The following is a 16,062-nucleotide window of genomic DNA, read 5'->3' as shown; positions in this document are numbered from 1 at the left end:
CGATTTATTCCTTCACGCTTACCATTCCAAAGTATCATATTCTATTTGTAGCAGTTAACATGGGCAAATTGCAATAGTTCTTGGGACTTGGTCTATACGGCATGAACTAATAACATCATGTAAAAGAGAACAACTATTGAAACCTGTTTATGAAACTGAAAAATGTTGCAACCATCATGCAACCTCTTTTCACCGTTACGACATCAGTGGGAGTCCAACAAAATACTACTCTAAGAGCATATTTAGATAGGGGGAGTAGAGTTCTAGAATGGAAATGAAAATGAGTGACTTTCATTCCAGTTATTTAGTTAGGAGGAATCCTATTCTTACTCTGATTCCTATCTAGTATTCAAATGTCATTCTGATTCCGATTTTGATCTTAGTCACGAACTAAATGCATTGAGAAATATGATCATTCTAATTTTTATTCCTATTTTGACCGCGAACAACGCACCCTAAATTCAGAGAGAAGTTGAAATAAATGTTTTATTATTTATCACGTGGTGAACCATGGTTCTTAATTCGTAGAATAGAAATTAGAGCAAGCAGAAGGAGTTTTTAAAATATTAGAGTTATGAGTTCCTTTAATCACCCAAAGGGCAAGAAAAAAAAAAAAGGTTAAAAAGGTCATGGACCATGCACCTGAAAACAACTAAGCCTGCGCCCGTCCGCTGTTAGTCTCACCTTGCTTTGGACCGTAGTAGCGGTATGCTTTCCACGCGAAGGACATGGGAATGGAAGGGCATTCCAGTAGTTTCTACCACGCTTGAGGGCATTACTCGAACCCATCCCAGCCTCGCCTGCGACTCTTATGCCCAAACCTAATAAATCGCATACAAACAGCAGCGAAAGGGGAGAGAAGGAGAGGCTCCAGAGGGAGGAAAAAAAAAAAAAACTTCCTTCGCCCACTCCCTCCCCCTAATTTCGATCTCCCTACTCGAGTTTCGACGCCACCAAAACCAGGAGGAAGATAAAAAAAAAAAGCCATCAGATCTCCGCTTCCTTCTCTCGCTCTTCTTCGTGGCTCTCTCGGCTGCTATCCGTCTTCGTTTAAGACGAGCATGAGGATTAGAAAGTCCGCCTCGAAGCTTCTGGGTTCGGCGAACGCGTACGCTTCGCCGCCGGTCCGGTCAGCATCGTCGGAATCGTGGGACTCGCAAGCTTCTGCCGCTGCGGGGCTTCTCTGCGAGCTCAACCGCTCGCCTTGGGATTTGATACCCAATCTCCACGACAGTGGCATCATCGCGTTCCAGGTCAGATCTCGATCGATCCGCCTCCTTCTTCTTGCTAATTATTTCCTTCCTTTCCGTTTCTCCCTCGCCCAGCCGCTGTTAGGTTTCCCTTCACTCTATTTCTCTTTCTGTTTGGGGAATGCTTCATGCCACTGTTAGGGTTTCGCAAGAAGCACCGAATGAATCCATGGAAGTCATGGATGCTGCTCGATTTGAGCTTCCTAATTCTCTATTCCTCTCTGCCTGTTGTATATCGGGTTGGTTTGGGATTCCAGCGCGTGTTAGGGTTCGCAACCATATGGACGGGGTGGGGAGGGAGGAAATAAAGAAACCTCGATATCGATCGCTCGATCGATCACAAGGGATGGGGGGCGGGGAGGGCTTTGCTTGCTGCTTCGATTCAAGGGCGATACTTGGCTTTTTTTTTCCTTTTAAATCACTTATCTTTCTTTATTTTTTCTTGGCGCTTTTCTTTTTTCATCCCTATTTCTGCGGGCATTTGGGACTCGAATCCATTCTGGGTCTGGTCTTATTGGCAGGAGGAAGAGAAGGAGCAAGGGGTGGATAGGGGCATTATGGGAAATGGCATCAAGCTCGAAGAAGAACCCATCCCTCCAAATAGAAGGTAAGTATAAGCATGTAAAAAACTCTTCTTTTTTTCTTCTCCTCTTTGTTTCTTTCTATTCGTTCTCCTCGCTTCCCTCGCTCCCCCCTTATATCATTCGAGTTACTGCCGCCAATTCCAAACCCACGCAAAGAATAATGAGGAGGAGGAGGAATAGTTTGGAGCAGCAAGTTCTTACTTACTATAATGACAGAAAGGAGGAGGAGATGGAGGAGAGCGGGGAGAAGGATAAAAGGAAGAAGAAGAAGATAAGGAGGAAGAGGAAGGAGAAGGAGATCGAGACGGGCTCTGCGACTGCTACTGAGGCCACTGTTAGCTGTAAGAAGAGCGACGGTAAGGGATGGCGCTGCAAAAGGCCGGCGAACCTCCCCCACTCCCTCTGCCTGTACCACCTCACGCAGCTTCGATCATACAGTTACAGCCATAGTAAGGTCGCCAACCCGGCAAACGGAGGCCAGTTCAGTGTTCAGAAAAAGAAGGGGGATGCAACCGGAGACGGCGGTAACATGTACTACTACTACTACTATGCCGGGTTCGGACCTTGCCGGAGAAAGAGGAGAGGAGATAAGACTGATGATGTTGTTAATGGCAGTGATGCCGCTATCAAAGAAGAAGAAGATGATGATGAGGGGAAGGAAGATTCGAAGTATGGCGATGAGGATGATGCTCCGGTGGTGGCCGGTGACGATGAGGAAGGTGGTGAAGATGATGGGAGGGCCCATGGAGATGACGACGACGACGACGACGACGACGACGGAGAGGATAGCAGTGATGAGGAGAAGAACAGGAATCGTAGGAAGAGAGGAAGGAAGCCCGTGAAGGCTCGCTCCCTCAAGTCTCTACTGTAGACTCTAATTCTGATTATGTTTGTTGTTGTCGTTGGTGCTGCTGCTGCTGTTAGCTTGTTTTTAGTTCGGTTAGAGATAGTTTAATATCTAAGTGTTCCTAAAAAAATAAAAGCATAGTTTAGTTTCTAAAGATAGATATTGTTATAATGGATTAGCCTCTTTAAGAGTTTGCAGATTTACCATCTTAATTACTACTGTTCTACCCTTAGGCCAAGTATAGTCTCTTGCTGTTAGCCAATGCCTCGGTTCAAATAGCCTGGGTGCAAATAGTATATGCCTCGAGAGGAACTTCTCTACGGAGAGTGGATCGGTATGGGGATGGTCATCCGTTGCTTCGTGAGACCCATAAATTAGTCAGGGAGTTGGGCTCCTTTCAGGCAGCACATGTATATCAGAAGGCGAACAGAATTTTGCAGCTGGATTATCTTTTTTGTTATGTGGTACTCCAGAGAGTTTATCTGGACGAGTGCAGTACATATATTTTTCTTTTTTGTATCATTTTCTTTCTCTTGATTGGCGGGCTGTATGTACGTTAGAACTATATGAAATATTGTTTTTATTCAAATAAAATAAAATAAAATAAAAAAGTGCATGGATGCAACGGCTAGCTCCATATTAAATAAATACAGCAAGGATATAGAAGTATGATCCATGTTTCGTTTAAGGTAGCAAGGCAATTCCTGAAGAGGTTTAGTACCTGAATTGGATATGCTGGTTGGTTAACCAGCATGGCTCCTCATGTTGGTAAATGTGACATTGTTAATGTAGAAGATAGCGATGGTATATGGAAACCACTTGATGTTAAATTAGGCTCAACTTTTTGACTAGATGAGCTAGTGTCTGGATCGGGGTGGACCAGACTAAGGCATCTTTCAGGCCTTTTTTTTCCTTTGTCTACTTCTGACAATTTGGACACGCTTGTTTAATCCAAGAAATTTGGACATTGAAAACTTGGGACGATCTGAGATCATTTCTCTGAGATATTCTTTGGAAAGATATTTCCATGCTATAATAGTAGGGAAGTCGTGGAGTCTCTCTTTAACGTCTATAGTTACAGAAGGATTGGACTTTTTATTTAAAAATATTTTTTTATTCAGGATATAAAGCGGTTTAGCAAAGAGATTTTGCCATGTCAGCCCTGGACATTACCATTCTATTTTCGGCATATAAATTTTAATATTTTTTTCAAGAAGTACATGTCAAAAAGATGTGATACTTATCTCTGAGGTGTCCCAAATTACGGCGCATCTTCGGTCCAGGTTACTGCGAGCCGACTTGGATCAACATCTCAGATTGGATGGGTCGGGCCAAGAGCTCTCACGAACGTGGACCATACAAAGCCAATAGCTCAGAGAAGGAAGGATCGCACGATTCTAGAGCTCTTTCTAAGATAACGATTAAGGATTTGTGATGAGCCAATGAGATTTTTTGGATTTTATATCTACTTTACCATACTCTCTTCTCTCTCTTTTTTTAAACAAATCCTAGTTAGAAGATGATAGAAAGGGAAATAAAAAATATGTTTTGAGAAGTAGAAGGGCAGGTTTGTCATTGTTTGAACATGAACATAATATGCTTTCGTTGATGATGAAAAGCTTTAATGCAGGTTGAACCTTCTTTCTGAAATATGATTTTGAGATTCTGTGTCTTTTTTCATAATAAAAACTTCCACACGTAAAGGGTGTAGTAGTTATAAACCAACTCGTTCTTCATTGAGAAGTCGTAACCGGATTGTGGTGTATGGTCATCAATTCCAAAAGTATTGTTGTGCATTGGGGCTTTTCCTTTCCTTTTGCATAAGAAGTAAGAACAAAATTGAATGCATGTGTTGGTTGTGTTAGATGGCAGGGCACAACAAGTACATATTAATGAGAATAGTTTCTCATGGTTATTAGTCCAATGAGTTACATCAAAATCAAGTGCACATGTTCCTCAGTCCCCAATCACTCAAAATACCAAGTTACACTCAGATATATTGGAAATGGCTGATGGCTGTTCTTCGAATCGAGCAATGAAATGAGACGGAGTGAGTCATTTGAGTGTGCAGCCGGAAGAAGAGGCCATCCATTCGGGCGGTACTCTGTAGATCCGAAAGGGAGAGCTGCCTAGGGCACTCCGTGATATTTTATTTTCCGACTTTATTGGGTGCATCCATACTCGTATAGCATGATGCGTCCGTTCTAGCAAAAAAAATAAATAAATAATAATAATAATGATAATGATGCGTGGCCTCATTGCATGGACACCGGCCTTTAGGAATTTATGAGCTAAATTGTGCCCATTCTACACGACCCGATACGAACCTAAGCTTATATTTAAGCAATTGTTAGTTCGTACCTCAACATGCACAAGTTTAGGATGCGAAGAGGTGGTATTCTTTATAGGAAAATGCCATAATAGGATGCTTAATAGGAAAATCCTTGTTGATTGTAGCGTGAACCGACTAAAATCTCTAGCTTAGTTATGCTTAATATTTTGTAATTTAATTTATTTCCGAAAGTATCATGTTGCTGGATAATTTGTATAGCTTTCGCCATAAGCAACGTCCGTCCAGCTCTGTTTTATCACCGTGACCATCTGATGTGGGGCCCACCTAAAATGGGAGTATAGAGGCCCATAAGAGGCTAGGCCATACTTTCCTATTTTCTATGTCCTTTTACTTGCCTCTACTCCGGTTATTGGACAATTACCTACAGTGGAAATGTATCTTTGGTTTTTTTTTTTTTTTTTTGGGTAAATCGGCGGCTCACACACAATAGGTATGAGTACAGCCCAAAGAGTCAGACAGCAAAATACAATGCAAGGGAGATAAAACAGACATGTGATTCTCCCATATAAAGTCTCCGGAGTGATGAGCCGCATGTGATGCTACCCAATCCGCCGCACTGTTGGCCTCTCTAAATACATGAGTTATCTGGAAGGCGTCGCATTCGTCAAGTAGTCGACGCATGTCGTGGAGCAGCTGCATCCCCTTAAGAGCACTCCCGGGACTCTGAATCTCCTTAGTCACCATTGCGGAACCCCCCTCAAGAATGATGCAATCCACCCCCAGCCTCCGTCTCGCATAGGAGACACCCTCCCAAGCAACTCTGACCTCGGCACCAGTGACAGACTGATCGAAGATCCGCCGACCCTCGGCAGCTACTAGCCTAGCCTGCTGATCCCTGATGACAAAACCAATGCCGCAATAGCCATCCGCCTTAACACTACCGTCTAAGTTCACCTTTAGCAAGCCGGGGATGGGAGCTCCTAGAAAACAAACATAACCCTGGGTGCTGCTAGAGCAGAATCATAGCTCCAGATTTTCCTAACCAACCCAAGTGATATCGATGCAGTAGTGTCAAGGACCTTCGCCGTATGGACTAGTGATGCCGGACCAAGTTTTAAATGGAAGAAGGAGAAGAGGGGAAGAGAAGGAGGAAGAAGAAGAGAAGAAGGAGAAGGGAGGAGAAGAGAAGAAGAGGAAACGTGGGGGAAAGAAATCTTTAATTCTTCATTAAACCCTAATCATGAAAATAGTTCCCTATATATAGGGCCCAAATACACAATTTGCATAAACCCCCTTACACAGAAATAAATCCTAATAAACCCACAAATAACATAAATAAACCACAAATAAGCCCTAAAATGCAAATAGGCCCAGAAATAAAATAAACCACAAATAAACCCTAGAATGCAAATAAGCCCAGAAATAAAATAATAAAATAAATATGCAAATAAACGGGTCTGACTCAATCCGGGGGCTCAGGATCATCTGGATGAAGGGCTCTGATGTCCCCATCAACTCCTCGCGGGTGAGAAAAACTCGACCCCGTCGAGTACAGGTCTGGCCGGCTGTCGTACTGCTCCAGAAGATCGGAGTCAAGGCGCTGCAACTGTGCTCTGGAAATCCACGTCATATCAGACTTTGGTCGACCTTTCCACCGAACAAGGTAACGTTGGTAACCACCGTTCCTGGTTGAAATAACCTGCTCATCTAATATATGTTCTATTTGTTCTCTGCGTGCATGAACTTTGGAAAGTGGTGGCTCAACAGCAGGTAATTGGTCAGGGTGTCCAACATGGGCAGGTATATCAATAAAGGGGTCAGAAGGCATGAATATTATCTTTTTGTATGGGACCAAATCTTCAATATTAAATGTCGCACTAATCTCATAGTCATCAGGAAGATCCACAACATATGCATTCGAACTGATTTTCTTTAAGATTTTGAACGGTTCTGCACTACAAGTTTGCAATTTCTTAAACGTATCTGAAGAAAATCGTTCAAGCCTAATTCTTATCATGATGTAATCTTTTTCACTTAACTCTTTATAACGTCTATGTAAATCAGCAATAAATTTATATTTTAAGTTATTAAAATGACTACAATTGCTGATTTCTTGATGCAATGAATGTGGATGTGAAGCAATTGATTGTGCAGACTCAAAGACTCTATACTGATGAGACATGAAAAACAGGTCTATGGGTTGCCTAGGTTTATAATCATGCACCACTTCGAATGGATTTATGCCTATGGACTTATGAACCGAACTATTATATGCAAACTCAACTGTCGGTAAAATTAAATCCCAAATCCTAGCATATGCATTTGGGTTGAGCCTATGATGTGGAAGGTTGGGCAGAAATACTCCGGGAACTAGATCAATTGCGTGTTGGATATCACGCATCGGAGAAAGTGCATCCGGAAGATCATCAGGGACTACATCATTAAGCTCCTCTAGAAGGGAAACTACTATAGGGGAATGTTCAAGATTGGACTCCACATGGGTATCTTTAGCTACAAGTGCCAATTCAGGTGACTGACTCTCAATATCTGTCACTACCTCTTCCACAGTAGTGATATGAAGTGGCTTGGTTGTACTTAGATCAATAGTCTCCCTTTGGGAATCATTTTGGACAAAGTCTAATTCTATAGGTTCGTCTTCAAAGTCTTCTTCATAGTCTTCTATATTTGGTTCATAGACTTCTTCGACATATTCGGCCTCTTGGTTCCTAACATCTGGTTCAGTAATCGGGTAGGTCTTAGAGGAACATTGGGGCGCTATGTGGCCGAATTGTTGACACCTAGAGTATTGGGTTTGGTGCCTAGGAGAGTGGGGAAGGACTACAGGTGGTGCGACCAAACCGATTTTAGGTTGGGCTGTAACAGGGGTTGACGATTTAGGGGTCCTAGAATTTTGCACGAGCTCACGGATCTCTTGTTTGAATTCCTTGTATCCAGCCCGCATGGCAACGATCTGTTCTAGGAGAGACCTCAAAATGTCGGAATTCATGGTAGCTACAGGAATTTTAGGTTGATTGAGATAGTACTCCATATCACTACAGGTTGGCATGCAATGATGACACTGGGTGATGATGTGAAATACAGTGTCACTAATGAAACCCTAATAAATATGATGCAAGATCAAATTTGATGCACGACAACCTACTAATGCAATCTATTATGATTTCAGATATCAGCAAGTTGTCACAAGAATAACTTAAAGTTTAAATGTTGCTGATTTTTACTTCGGTTATTCAGAATTAAGGATTAAGATTATTCAATTTAAGAAATTAGATTGCAATCAAGTAGTACAGTTGTTCTGATCCTAAATCAATCTGATCAAAAAATGTTGAGAAATGTCCAGTTGCTAGGGTGTGCTAATTTAATATCTAGATTTTAAAAAGCGAATAGGATGTGTTTGAAAGTAGATGTTCTAGGTTTTGCAGTTTGACAGGAAAGTAAGTCTTCAAAATAGGACTGTCATGCAAGAGAACTAGAACATAATTAGATAAACAAGCTCAAGAAAAGTAGAAACCTATCACCTGTCGTAAAGTAGTCGACCAAAATCGTTTGCTCGTGGCTTCCCAAGCAGTGGAGACGATGACACAGTGCCGACACTCAGTGGGGGCTGATTACTGAATCCGAGCTGTTGAGTTGAAATGGACACTAAGAGGATGCTGCTGTGGGCCTGTAGTAGTTGTACAGTGTGAGCCTGAAAGGTCTGCGGGCCTGTGGCTGCAGTTGGGCCCGTGTAATGAAAAGGCAGCGAGGTTGGCGCGGCCCTAAGGAATTAAGCCCGTGAGGAGGGGTGTTACTGTGGTGTTGGGCTTCGGGTTTGTTGGGCCTGATGAATGGCTAAGCGGGTGGACCTGTGAATATGGGGTAGCTGGAGTGGAGTGGGGGAAAAGAGGGGCTCTGGTGTTGGGCTCGGGTGTAGTCTAAACGGGAGATGGGGGGGGGGGGGGGGGGGGGGGGGGGGTTGGATGGGAGGAACACAAAGGGGTGGTCGGCGGCGTGGAAGGGCCGGGGAAGATGGCGGAGCTTTGGAAAGGAGGAAATTTGGGGAAAGTGAGAGAGGGAGAGGAGATGAGGGAGGTGACGGCGGAGATGGTGGCCGAAATCGGGAAGATGCTGCGGAGGCGTGACGGCTGGAAACAGTGCAGGAGGTTCTTCGGGCGGCAACGGCTCAGGTGGATGCGTCAGAGGAGCGCTCGGCGTAGGCGGCGTCCGGACGGAGGTGACACGGCTCGGCAATGGCGGCGGCGACTCGGCGATGGTCGTCTGCGGTCGACCGCGAGAAGGAGGCGGCCGAGGAGGTGGTGCACGGCGGTGGGTACAACGGCGCAGGCGAGAAGGAGACGGCCTCGGCGACGGTGGCGGACGAGGCTCGGTGGAGACGGAGCCCGGCGGAGGTGGCGCAAAAAGAAATAGAGCGGCAGCAGCAGCGGCGACTTGAAAGAGGAGGCGGAGCTCGGCTTCGGTGACGGCGCGGCGAGTCGTGCGCAGACGGCGCGGATCGGCAGTTGAGATGGCGGGGTGGCGGCGGCGTAGGCGGTGGCGAGGAAGCCGCGGCGGAGGCCTCGGCGGCGACGGGAGAGGCGGTGCGGGCGGAAACCCCCAGAGTTTCCTTTCGGCAGGAACAAAGGTAAGCAGTTTTTTTTTTTTTTTTTTTTTTTGAACCTTAACGGGTTCGGATTAACGGGTACGGGTTTTCGGTTGCAACCCGCTCCGATAACCGTGAAGTGAACACGTGCAGGTCACGTGCGATTTTTTTTTTTTTTTTTTTTGATTTGTTGGGGCCGGACTCGGGCTAGCGGGTAACAGGCTAATGGGTTTGGCTCTTACCCGTTAACGCCGGTCTTCTTCAACCTCCCGACGGATTCGGGAGGGCGTGCCGCTCTTCGCGGCGGCGCTTGCGGGCGGAGCGGAGATCTCGGCCGCGGCTCTGCGGCGACGGGGGCGGCCGACCTCGGGCAGGCGGTCACAGGCGCGGACGGCAACCGGTCACGAGCTCCGGCTGGTGGCGGCTGCGGACTTTTGGCGACAGATGGCGGCGGTGGTGCAGAAGATGAGGCGGAGCGCGGCGGGCGGCGGCGTCGACTGGGACGTCGGCGAAGGCGGTCATGGAAGAGAGCGGCGGCACGAGCAGGTTGCACAAGAGCTCGGGTGACGTCTGGAGCTCGGGTGAGGTCTGGCGGTGGCGCAGGCGGAGGATGGAGGCGGTGCGGCTTGACGGTGGAAAGGGGTTTTCCTTTCTCCTCTGGTTTGAACCGAGAGAGAAAGAGAGAGATTCTTTTTTTTTTTTCTAGTGAAAACCGGCAGAGGGGAGAGAGGGCCTGGTGAACACCGAGAAAGAGGGAGAAAAAAAAAAAAAGGGAACGCTGGATCGTGACTTTGGCAGCAGTGGCAAAGCCGAGGCTCTGATACCAAGTTGATGCCGGACCAAGTTTTAAATGGAAGAAGGAGAAGAGGGGAAGAGAAGGAGGAAGAAGAAGAGAAGAAGGAGAAGGGAGGAGAAGAGAAGAAGAGGAAACGTGGGGGAAAGAAATCTTTAATTCTTCATTAAACCCTAATCATGAAAATAGTTCCCTATATATAGGGCCCAAATACACAATTTGCATAAACCCCCTTACACAGAAATAAATCCTAATAAACCCACAAATAACACAAATAAACCACAAATAAGCCCTAAAATGCAAATAAGCCCAGAAATAAAATAAACCACAAATAAACCCTAGAATGCAAATAAGCCCAGAAATAAAATAATAAAATAAATATGCAAATAAACGGGTCTGACTCAATCCGGGGGCTCAGGATCATCTGGATGAAGGGCTCTGATGTCCCCATCAACTAGGACCCTGTCCACCACCACTTTCGGGTGCGCACCTCGATCCTCAAAAACTCGAGCATTCCTATCTAGCCAACAGTGGTAAGCTAGATAGGCAGCCTGAATCCCCTGCTCCATAAGTCCAGATCTTCGAGAAGACTTAGTGGACCTTTGCCGTATGGACTAGGACCCTGTCCACCACCACTTTCGGGTGCGCACCTCGATCCTCAAAAACTCGAGCATTCATATCTAGCCAACAGTGGTAAGCTAGATAGGCAGCCTGAATCCCCTGCTCCATAAGTCCAGATCTCCGAGAGGACTCAGCCAGCAAAGTCAGAAAGTCCTCTGTCGATGTCCATCCCTGGTGCAATCCTGCAAAGGTCAGAACACACTCCCAGATCAAAGCAGCCCACTGACAGCCGAAAAGGACATGGTGGATAGTCTCCTCCACCTCCTAACAGGCCCAGCTACTCGGAGAGATGTCCACCCCCTGCCGTACTAGCATTCCCTGGTAGGCAGACATCCTCACGCCACCTTCCAGTCAAACAGGGCCACTCGAGGGTGGATGCGCATCCTCCAGATCCACCTCCCCTCAATCTGTCGCGCTGTAACCCTCCTGACCAGCTCAAGGAGATCCTAGGTCCACACCTCCGTTCTGCAAGTCCTGTCTCACACCCTCCTATCCTCCGCCTCGCCTACTAGGATCGGTACCGCCAACACTCGTTCTGCCAATGCCCCCCAAAAATCCGCCGTACGAGGTCCACCTCACAGGCTTGCTCACCAAGGGCAGCAAGTCATGGACTCTACACCCCTCCAGCTCGCCAGGGTCAACGTAGGTGGGCCACCTGCTCAGTGGTATATCAGTCAGCCAGCAATCCCCCAAACTATCCACAGTCCGCCCGTCGCCAATCTCCCATCTAATCTTCGGAATCACCAAGGGAGTGTGGGAGCATATCTCCCTCCATAAAAAGAAACTCCTCCGACCCACTCGGAACACTACCGGATCCACCAGGTCTCCGTACTTGACTCTCATCAGGGAGCCTCATAGACTCGCCGGCTCCAGTATAAATCGAAGCCCTAAAAACTAGATGATGCAGGACAAAAGGTAGAGGAGGAGAGGGAAAAAGAAGAAGAAGAGAGAGGCGAATAAAAGAGAGAAAGAAGGAGGAGGAGAGGTTGAGGCAACATAATATTATCAAATTTCAACAATGAAAATTTATGTTCTCATTATATAATTGTATTTTTATATAGATCCAAAATTCTAGTAAGACTCTATATTGAAATAAAATATTAATATCCTCATAAAATTCTAGTCCTGAATCCAAATAAAAAAAAACTCTAATTCCTAAATAAAATAAATTTGCTCTAATTTCTATACTTGTACCTAATAAAAGTACCAGTGGATCTCTTATATGACAGTATTCCATTGCTGAAGGAGGTGGAGGCATCGTGATCGATCTGGATCATTATTAATTCCTTGTTAAATTTCTTTTGTTTTCTTTCGACTGTATCAAGAGGTTTGGCGTCCATGCCTGCAGCACCGAGGGCGGAGTGCAAAAAAAAAGAAATCTCAGATTGATTGATCGATCAATTTTTGATCACAAAGGAAGGAGGATAAGAATAACATTTTCTATTCCTACTTGGGGCATCCTCTCTCAGCCCTTCTTTTTATTGTTTTCCTTTTAATTTCTCTTCAGGAGCTTTATTGTCTCGCTTATTCTGCAAGACAAATAAAAAAAAAAAAGGAAGGAAGAGGGAATAAATAATGCTGCAGTTAGTTCAGTTCTTACTTTACTAAGGTTATTTATTTGAGGATAAAGGTGGGGAAGAATAGGAGGATAAGAATAACATTTTTTAACTACTAGTTAATACATGTAAATTCACGCAATCTGGAAGCATTGGAATTGTCCAATAATAGTTGGAATCTGATCCACACTAGCGACGTTGACAAGCTCAGCTAGTGGCAGAGTAGTGTTCTAATAATGCAAATGGAAAGTGATTGCTTGTGGAAACCACAATGATAGTTAGGCTTGGTTCAACTATTTGACTGGATGAGCTAGCTCTGGACCAAGTTTGAACCATTCTTGACATCCCTTAGGCCTTCTATCTATTCTGTTTCGGAGTTTGGACAGTATTGAGTCATAATTTTAGATCATTTGGCATGATCTCAGATCAAAAGTTTTAAGAAATGGATTTGCTCATATGCAAACAATGCTGAAGGAAAACAATTGTCGGTTCTGCTTGATCTCCAAACCACCATTGGAAATTCTGTTTGTTAAAATCATATGATTGATTAGGAGCTTGATTGATTTGTGATTGATTGTGTCAAACTTAGTTGGCTTTATCAAATTTCACTTTGATTGATTTATGATTGATTGTGCCAAACTTAGTCGGCCTTACCAAACTTTGTCAGCCTCCTAGTTCTATATAAAGGCTGCTACTATATATTATAATAGACAGGCAGAAATACAATTCTCTTCTCTCTTTCTTTTATTTCAACACTGTCCAAAAGTGGATCAATGTTCAGTAGCTAAGTTTTTGCAATGCCAAGTGGTGGACGAGATTTTAAATTTTTCTGGGTGCTCTCTGTTTGAGGTATGTTAATCCCTTTCTGTTTACCTGAAATCCTAGTTTTTTTATCAATAATTTTTTGCAGCAGGCTGATAGAAGCTACAACAATATGTCATGACACAATCGTCCACCACCACACATTGAAAATAAAAGTAATCAACAAGCTCATCCAGAAAAATAGAAAGCTCTGAGAGTGAACTCAGAGGATATAAGGCTGTAGGAGAGTGCATTACCTGGTGTGTGGTAGCATCCTGGCTATCCTGGCACTGAGACCATAGCTTCTAGTTGGTGGGTGATTGTAGGAAACAAAATGTTATTTTGGGTTGTTGTTGTATGGGGTTTTTGTTGACTAATGACCAAGTATTTGTGATAACCAAGCCAAGTAACTTGAACTTTTGTTTGCTGCAATGAAAGTCCAATTCTTCCTGCACATTATGTGGATATTACAATAACATTTGTAATGCTAGGCACTGTGCTAGACCAAGCATGAATGCCACAATGTAAGCATAGCCAAACCCTAGAATTCGATCCACAAAATTCCAAAAGATTCTCACCTAGACCCTGGTTCTAGCTTCAATCATCCTGTATGTGCACTGAACCTGTTACAATCACTGTTGTGTGCTCTGAATTGTGACTAAGCTCGCGCTGTAACTCTTTATTGTAATGAATCAAGAAGTATCTAAATTTTAAAGAATTTGTACGATAGAAGTTAAGCCCAAATATAGGAATATGTTGAAATTATTGATATTTTTAAAGATTTTAAATAATTTTTTTAGAAATATCATAAAGAATAAAATAAAGTTATTTTTTTATTTTTAACAAATAAAAAATAATTAGATTTTTTATGAAAATTTTTATTATTAAAATATGAAATACCACAATATATTTTAAATAATTTTATTTTATAATATAAATAAACTTTCAATAAGTATAATAAACTCTAAACATATACGAAAGCACGTGGCTGAGGATATAAAAATGGATATGGTCGGATAATATCTGATGTAGACAAATCTCTACCATACCTTTCAAATTTAGTGACTTCTTATTTTTAATTCCTAAATTAGATGGGTAGCAGCTGTTTTAGATATAGTACATCATCAATAAACAAGGAATTTGAGGGCCAATAGGAATGTGTCCAATTAAGCATATCAATTCTGTACATATTGGTGTGCCATGCTTAGATTCAGTAAGTAATATCCCGGTGGTAAATCAATTCAACATGCCAAATCAGAAAAACAGTGAAAGCATCTGACCAAAAAAAGACAAGCCTCGCACACTTCATCCATTCTGACTATTATTTATACCACATCCTAACAAATGGTGACATCTGAAAATGAACATGTATATGACCACATGATAATACTAAGACAAAGCAATGTTGAAACGCTCTCGAACCAATGTCGAGTGAGCTGATAATTTAAAGGTCGAAGCTTTGACATCTTGATTTTCATCTAAGGAACAAATTGAATGGTACAAGAATAGCTCGATACATGAAGTCTGATAGGCCGAATGGAAGAAGCATCGGCCAAGGTAAGCAGAATACCTAGTGAAAATATAGACCGAGCGAGGACCTACCATGATGGGCTCGAGACTGATCAGGTGATGACTATCGATATTTACCTATTAGTCTAGCAGAGCGATTGTGATACAGTATAGAATGTGATAGTTGTTAGAACATGAAGAGTGGGTAACGCTAGAAGTGGAGATCAGGCATGGATAGGTATCAACACTAGAAGTAGACGGTTATCAAACCGTTTAGGATTATATTGTATAAATACTAGAATGTAATTCAAAAGAAAGGACCTTTTGGCCAATCAAATACATATCGTTTCATTTATCTTTACTTATCATAAATTGCTACCCCTACATCTGTAAATTGATTTTTCTAGAATGCTCCTCTACATTTACATTAACTTAGTAATTTTCAAAATTTACAGCAAATTGGCAAGTTACATATGCAACCCACAGGAAAAACAAAACCCTTTATTTCTTCACCTTAAAACCAAACTCTTTGGAAGAAGAAGAAGGAGAAGATGAGCATGCTTCTATAAATTTTTTCATTGATATTCTTCATTATCTGTTACATCTGCCTTCTACATTCTCCACTTTGACAGCTTGAGTTGTAAAATAAAAAGAACCTTCAAGATATATTGTATAAATACTATAATGTAATTCAAAATAAATAATTTTTTGACCAATAAAGCACCTATCATTTCATTTATCTTTACTTATCTGTGCATTTACCTTTGTTTACCTTGTTTTATCTTGCTTATCCTTAGCTTTGTAGCTCTTAACTTAGATTTGCAGCTTTGGCTGCCACCTCCTCCTTTTAATTCTACTCCTCCTCCTTGAAGGTGGTGTCTCGATAGTGTCTTCAAAGCTCAAGGTGCTAGGATCCACACTACTAATCTTTACTTCTTTTCGGTTTTAGAGAGAGGCAGGACATCCTTATATTTGCCCGAGCCGGGCTTTCTGACCACACTTACTGTCGAATGAAAAGGACCACCAACATATCTTTTCAAGCATACCTGTTGAGACTGTACGGGAGGTAGTTGAGATAATGCCACAAATAAAAAAATCTACTCTTACCACACCGCAGAAGAACCTCAAGAAAGCCTATATAGCTAGCTAGCCTTTTTCAATGCCGGTTGAAGAGAATTCTCCCTAGAGAGAAGGGATCTTTTAGTCTA

At 43.2% G+C, this 16,062-nt stretch overlaps 1 protein-coding gene across 1 annotated transcript; it reads left to right on the top strand.

Annotated features, from left to right (window-relative positions):
- Positions 1-811: 811 nt before the first annotated feature.
- Positions 812-2,893, top strand: LOC103710371 (uncharacterized). Its single transcript, XM_008796061.6, has 3 exons — positions 812-1,253; positions 1,772-1,857; positions 2,051-2,893. Exons 1-3 carry the CDS (start codon positions 1,062-1,064, stop codon positions 2,703-2,705), a joined length of 933 nt encoding a protein of 310 aa, XP_008794283.4. The 5' UTR covers positions 812-1,061; the 3' UTR covers positions 2,706-2,893.
- Positions 2,894-16,062: the final 13,169 nt, after the last annotated feature.

Source organism: Phoenix dactylifera, chromosome 6 (genome assembly GCF_051530095.1).
Source record: "Phoenix dactylifera cultivar Ajwa chromosome 6, Ajwa_hap1_PhDact_Kaust_v1.1, whole genome shotgun sequence".
Lineage (NCBI taxonomy): Eukaryota > Viridiplantae > Streptophyta > Magnoliopsida > Arecales > Arecaceae > Phoenix > Phoenix dactylifera.
This window is presented reverse-complemented; position numbering and strand designations above follow the sequence as displayed.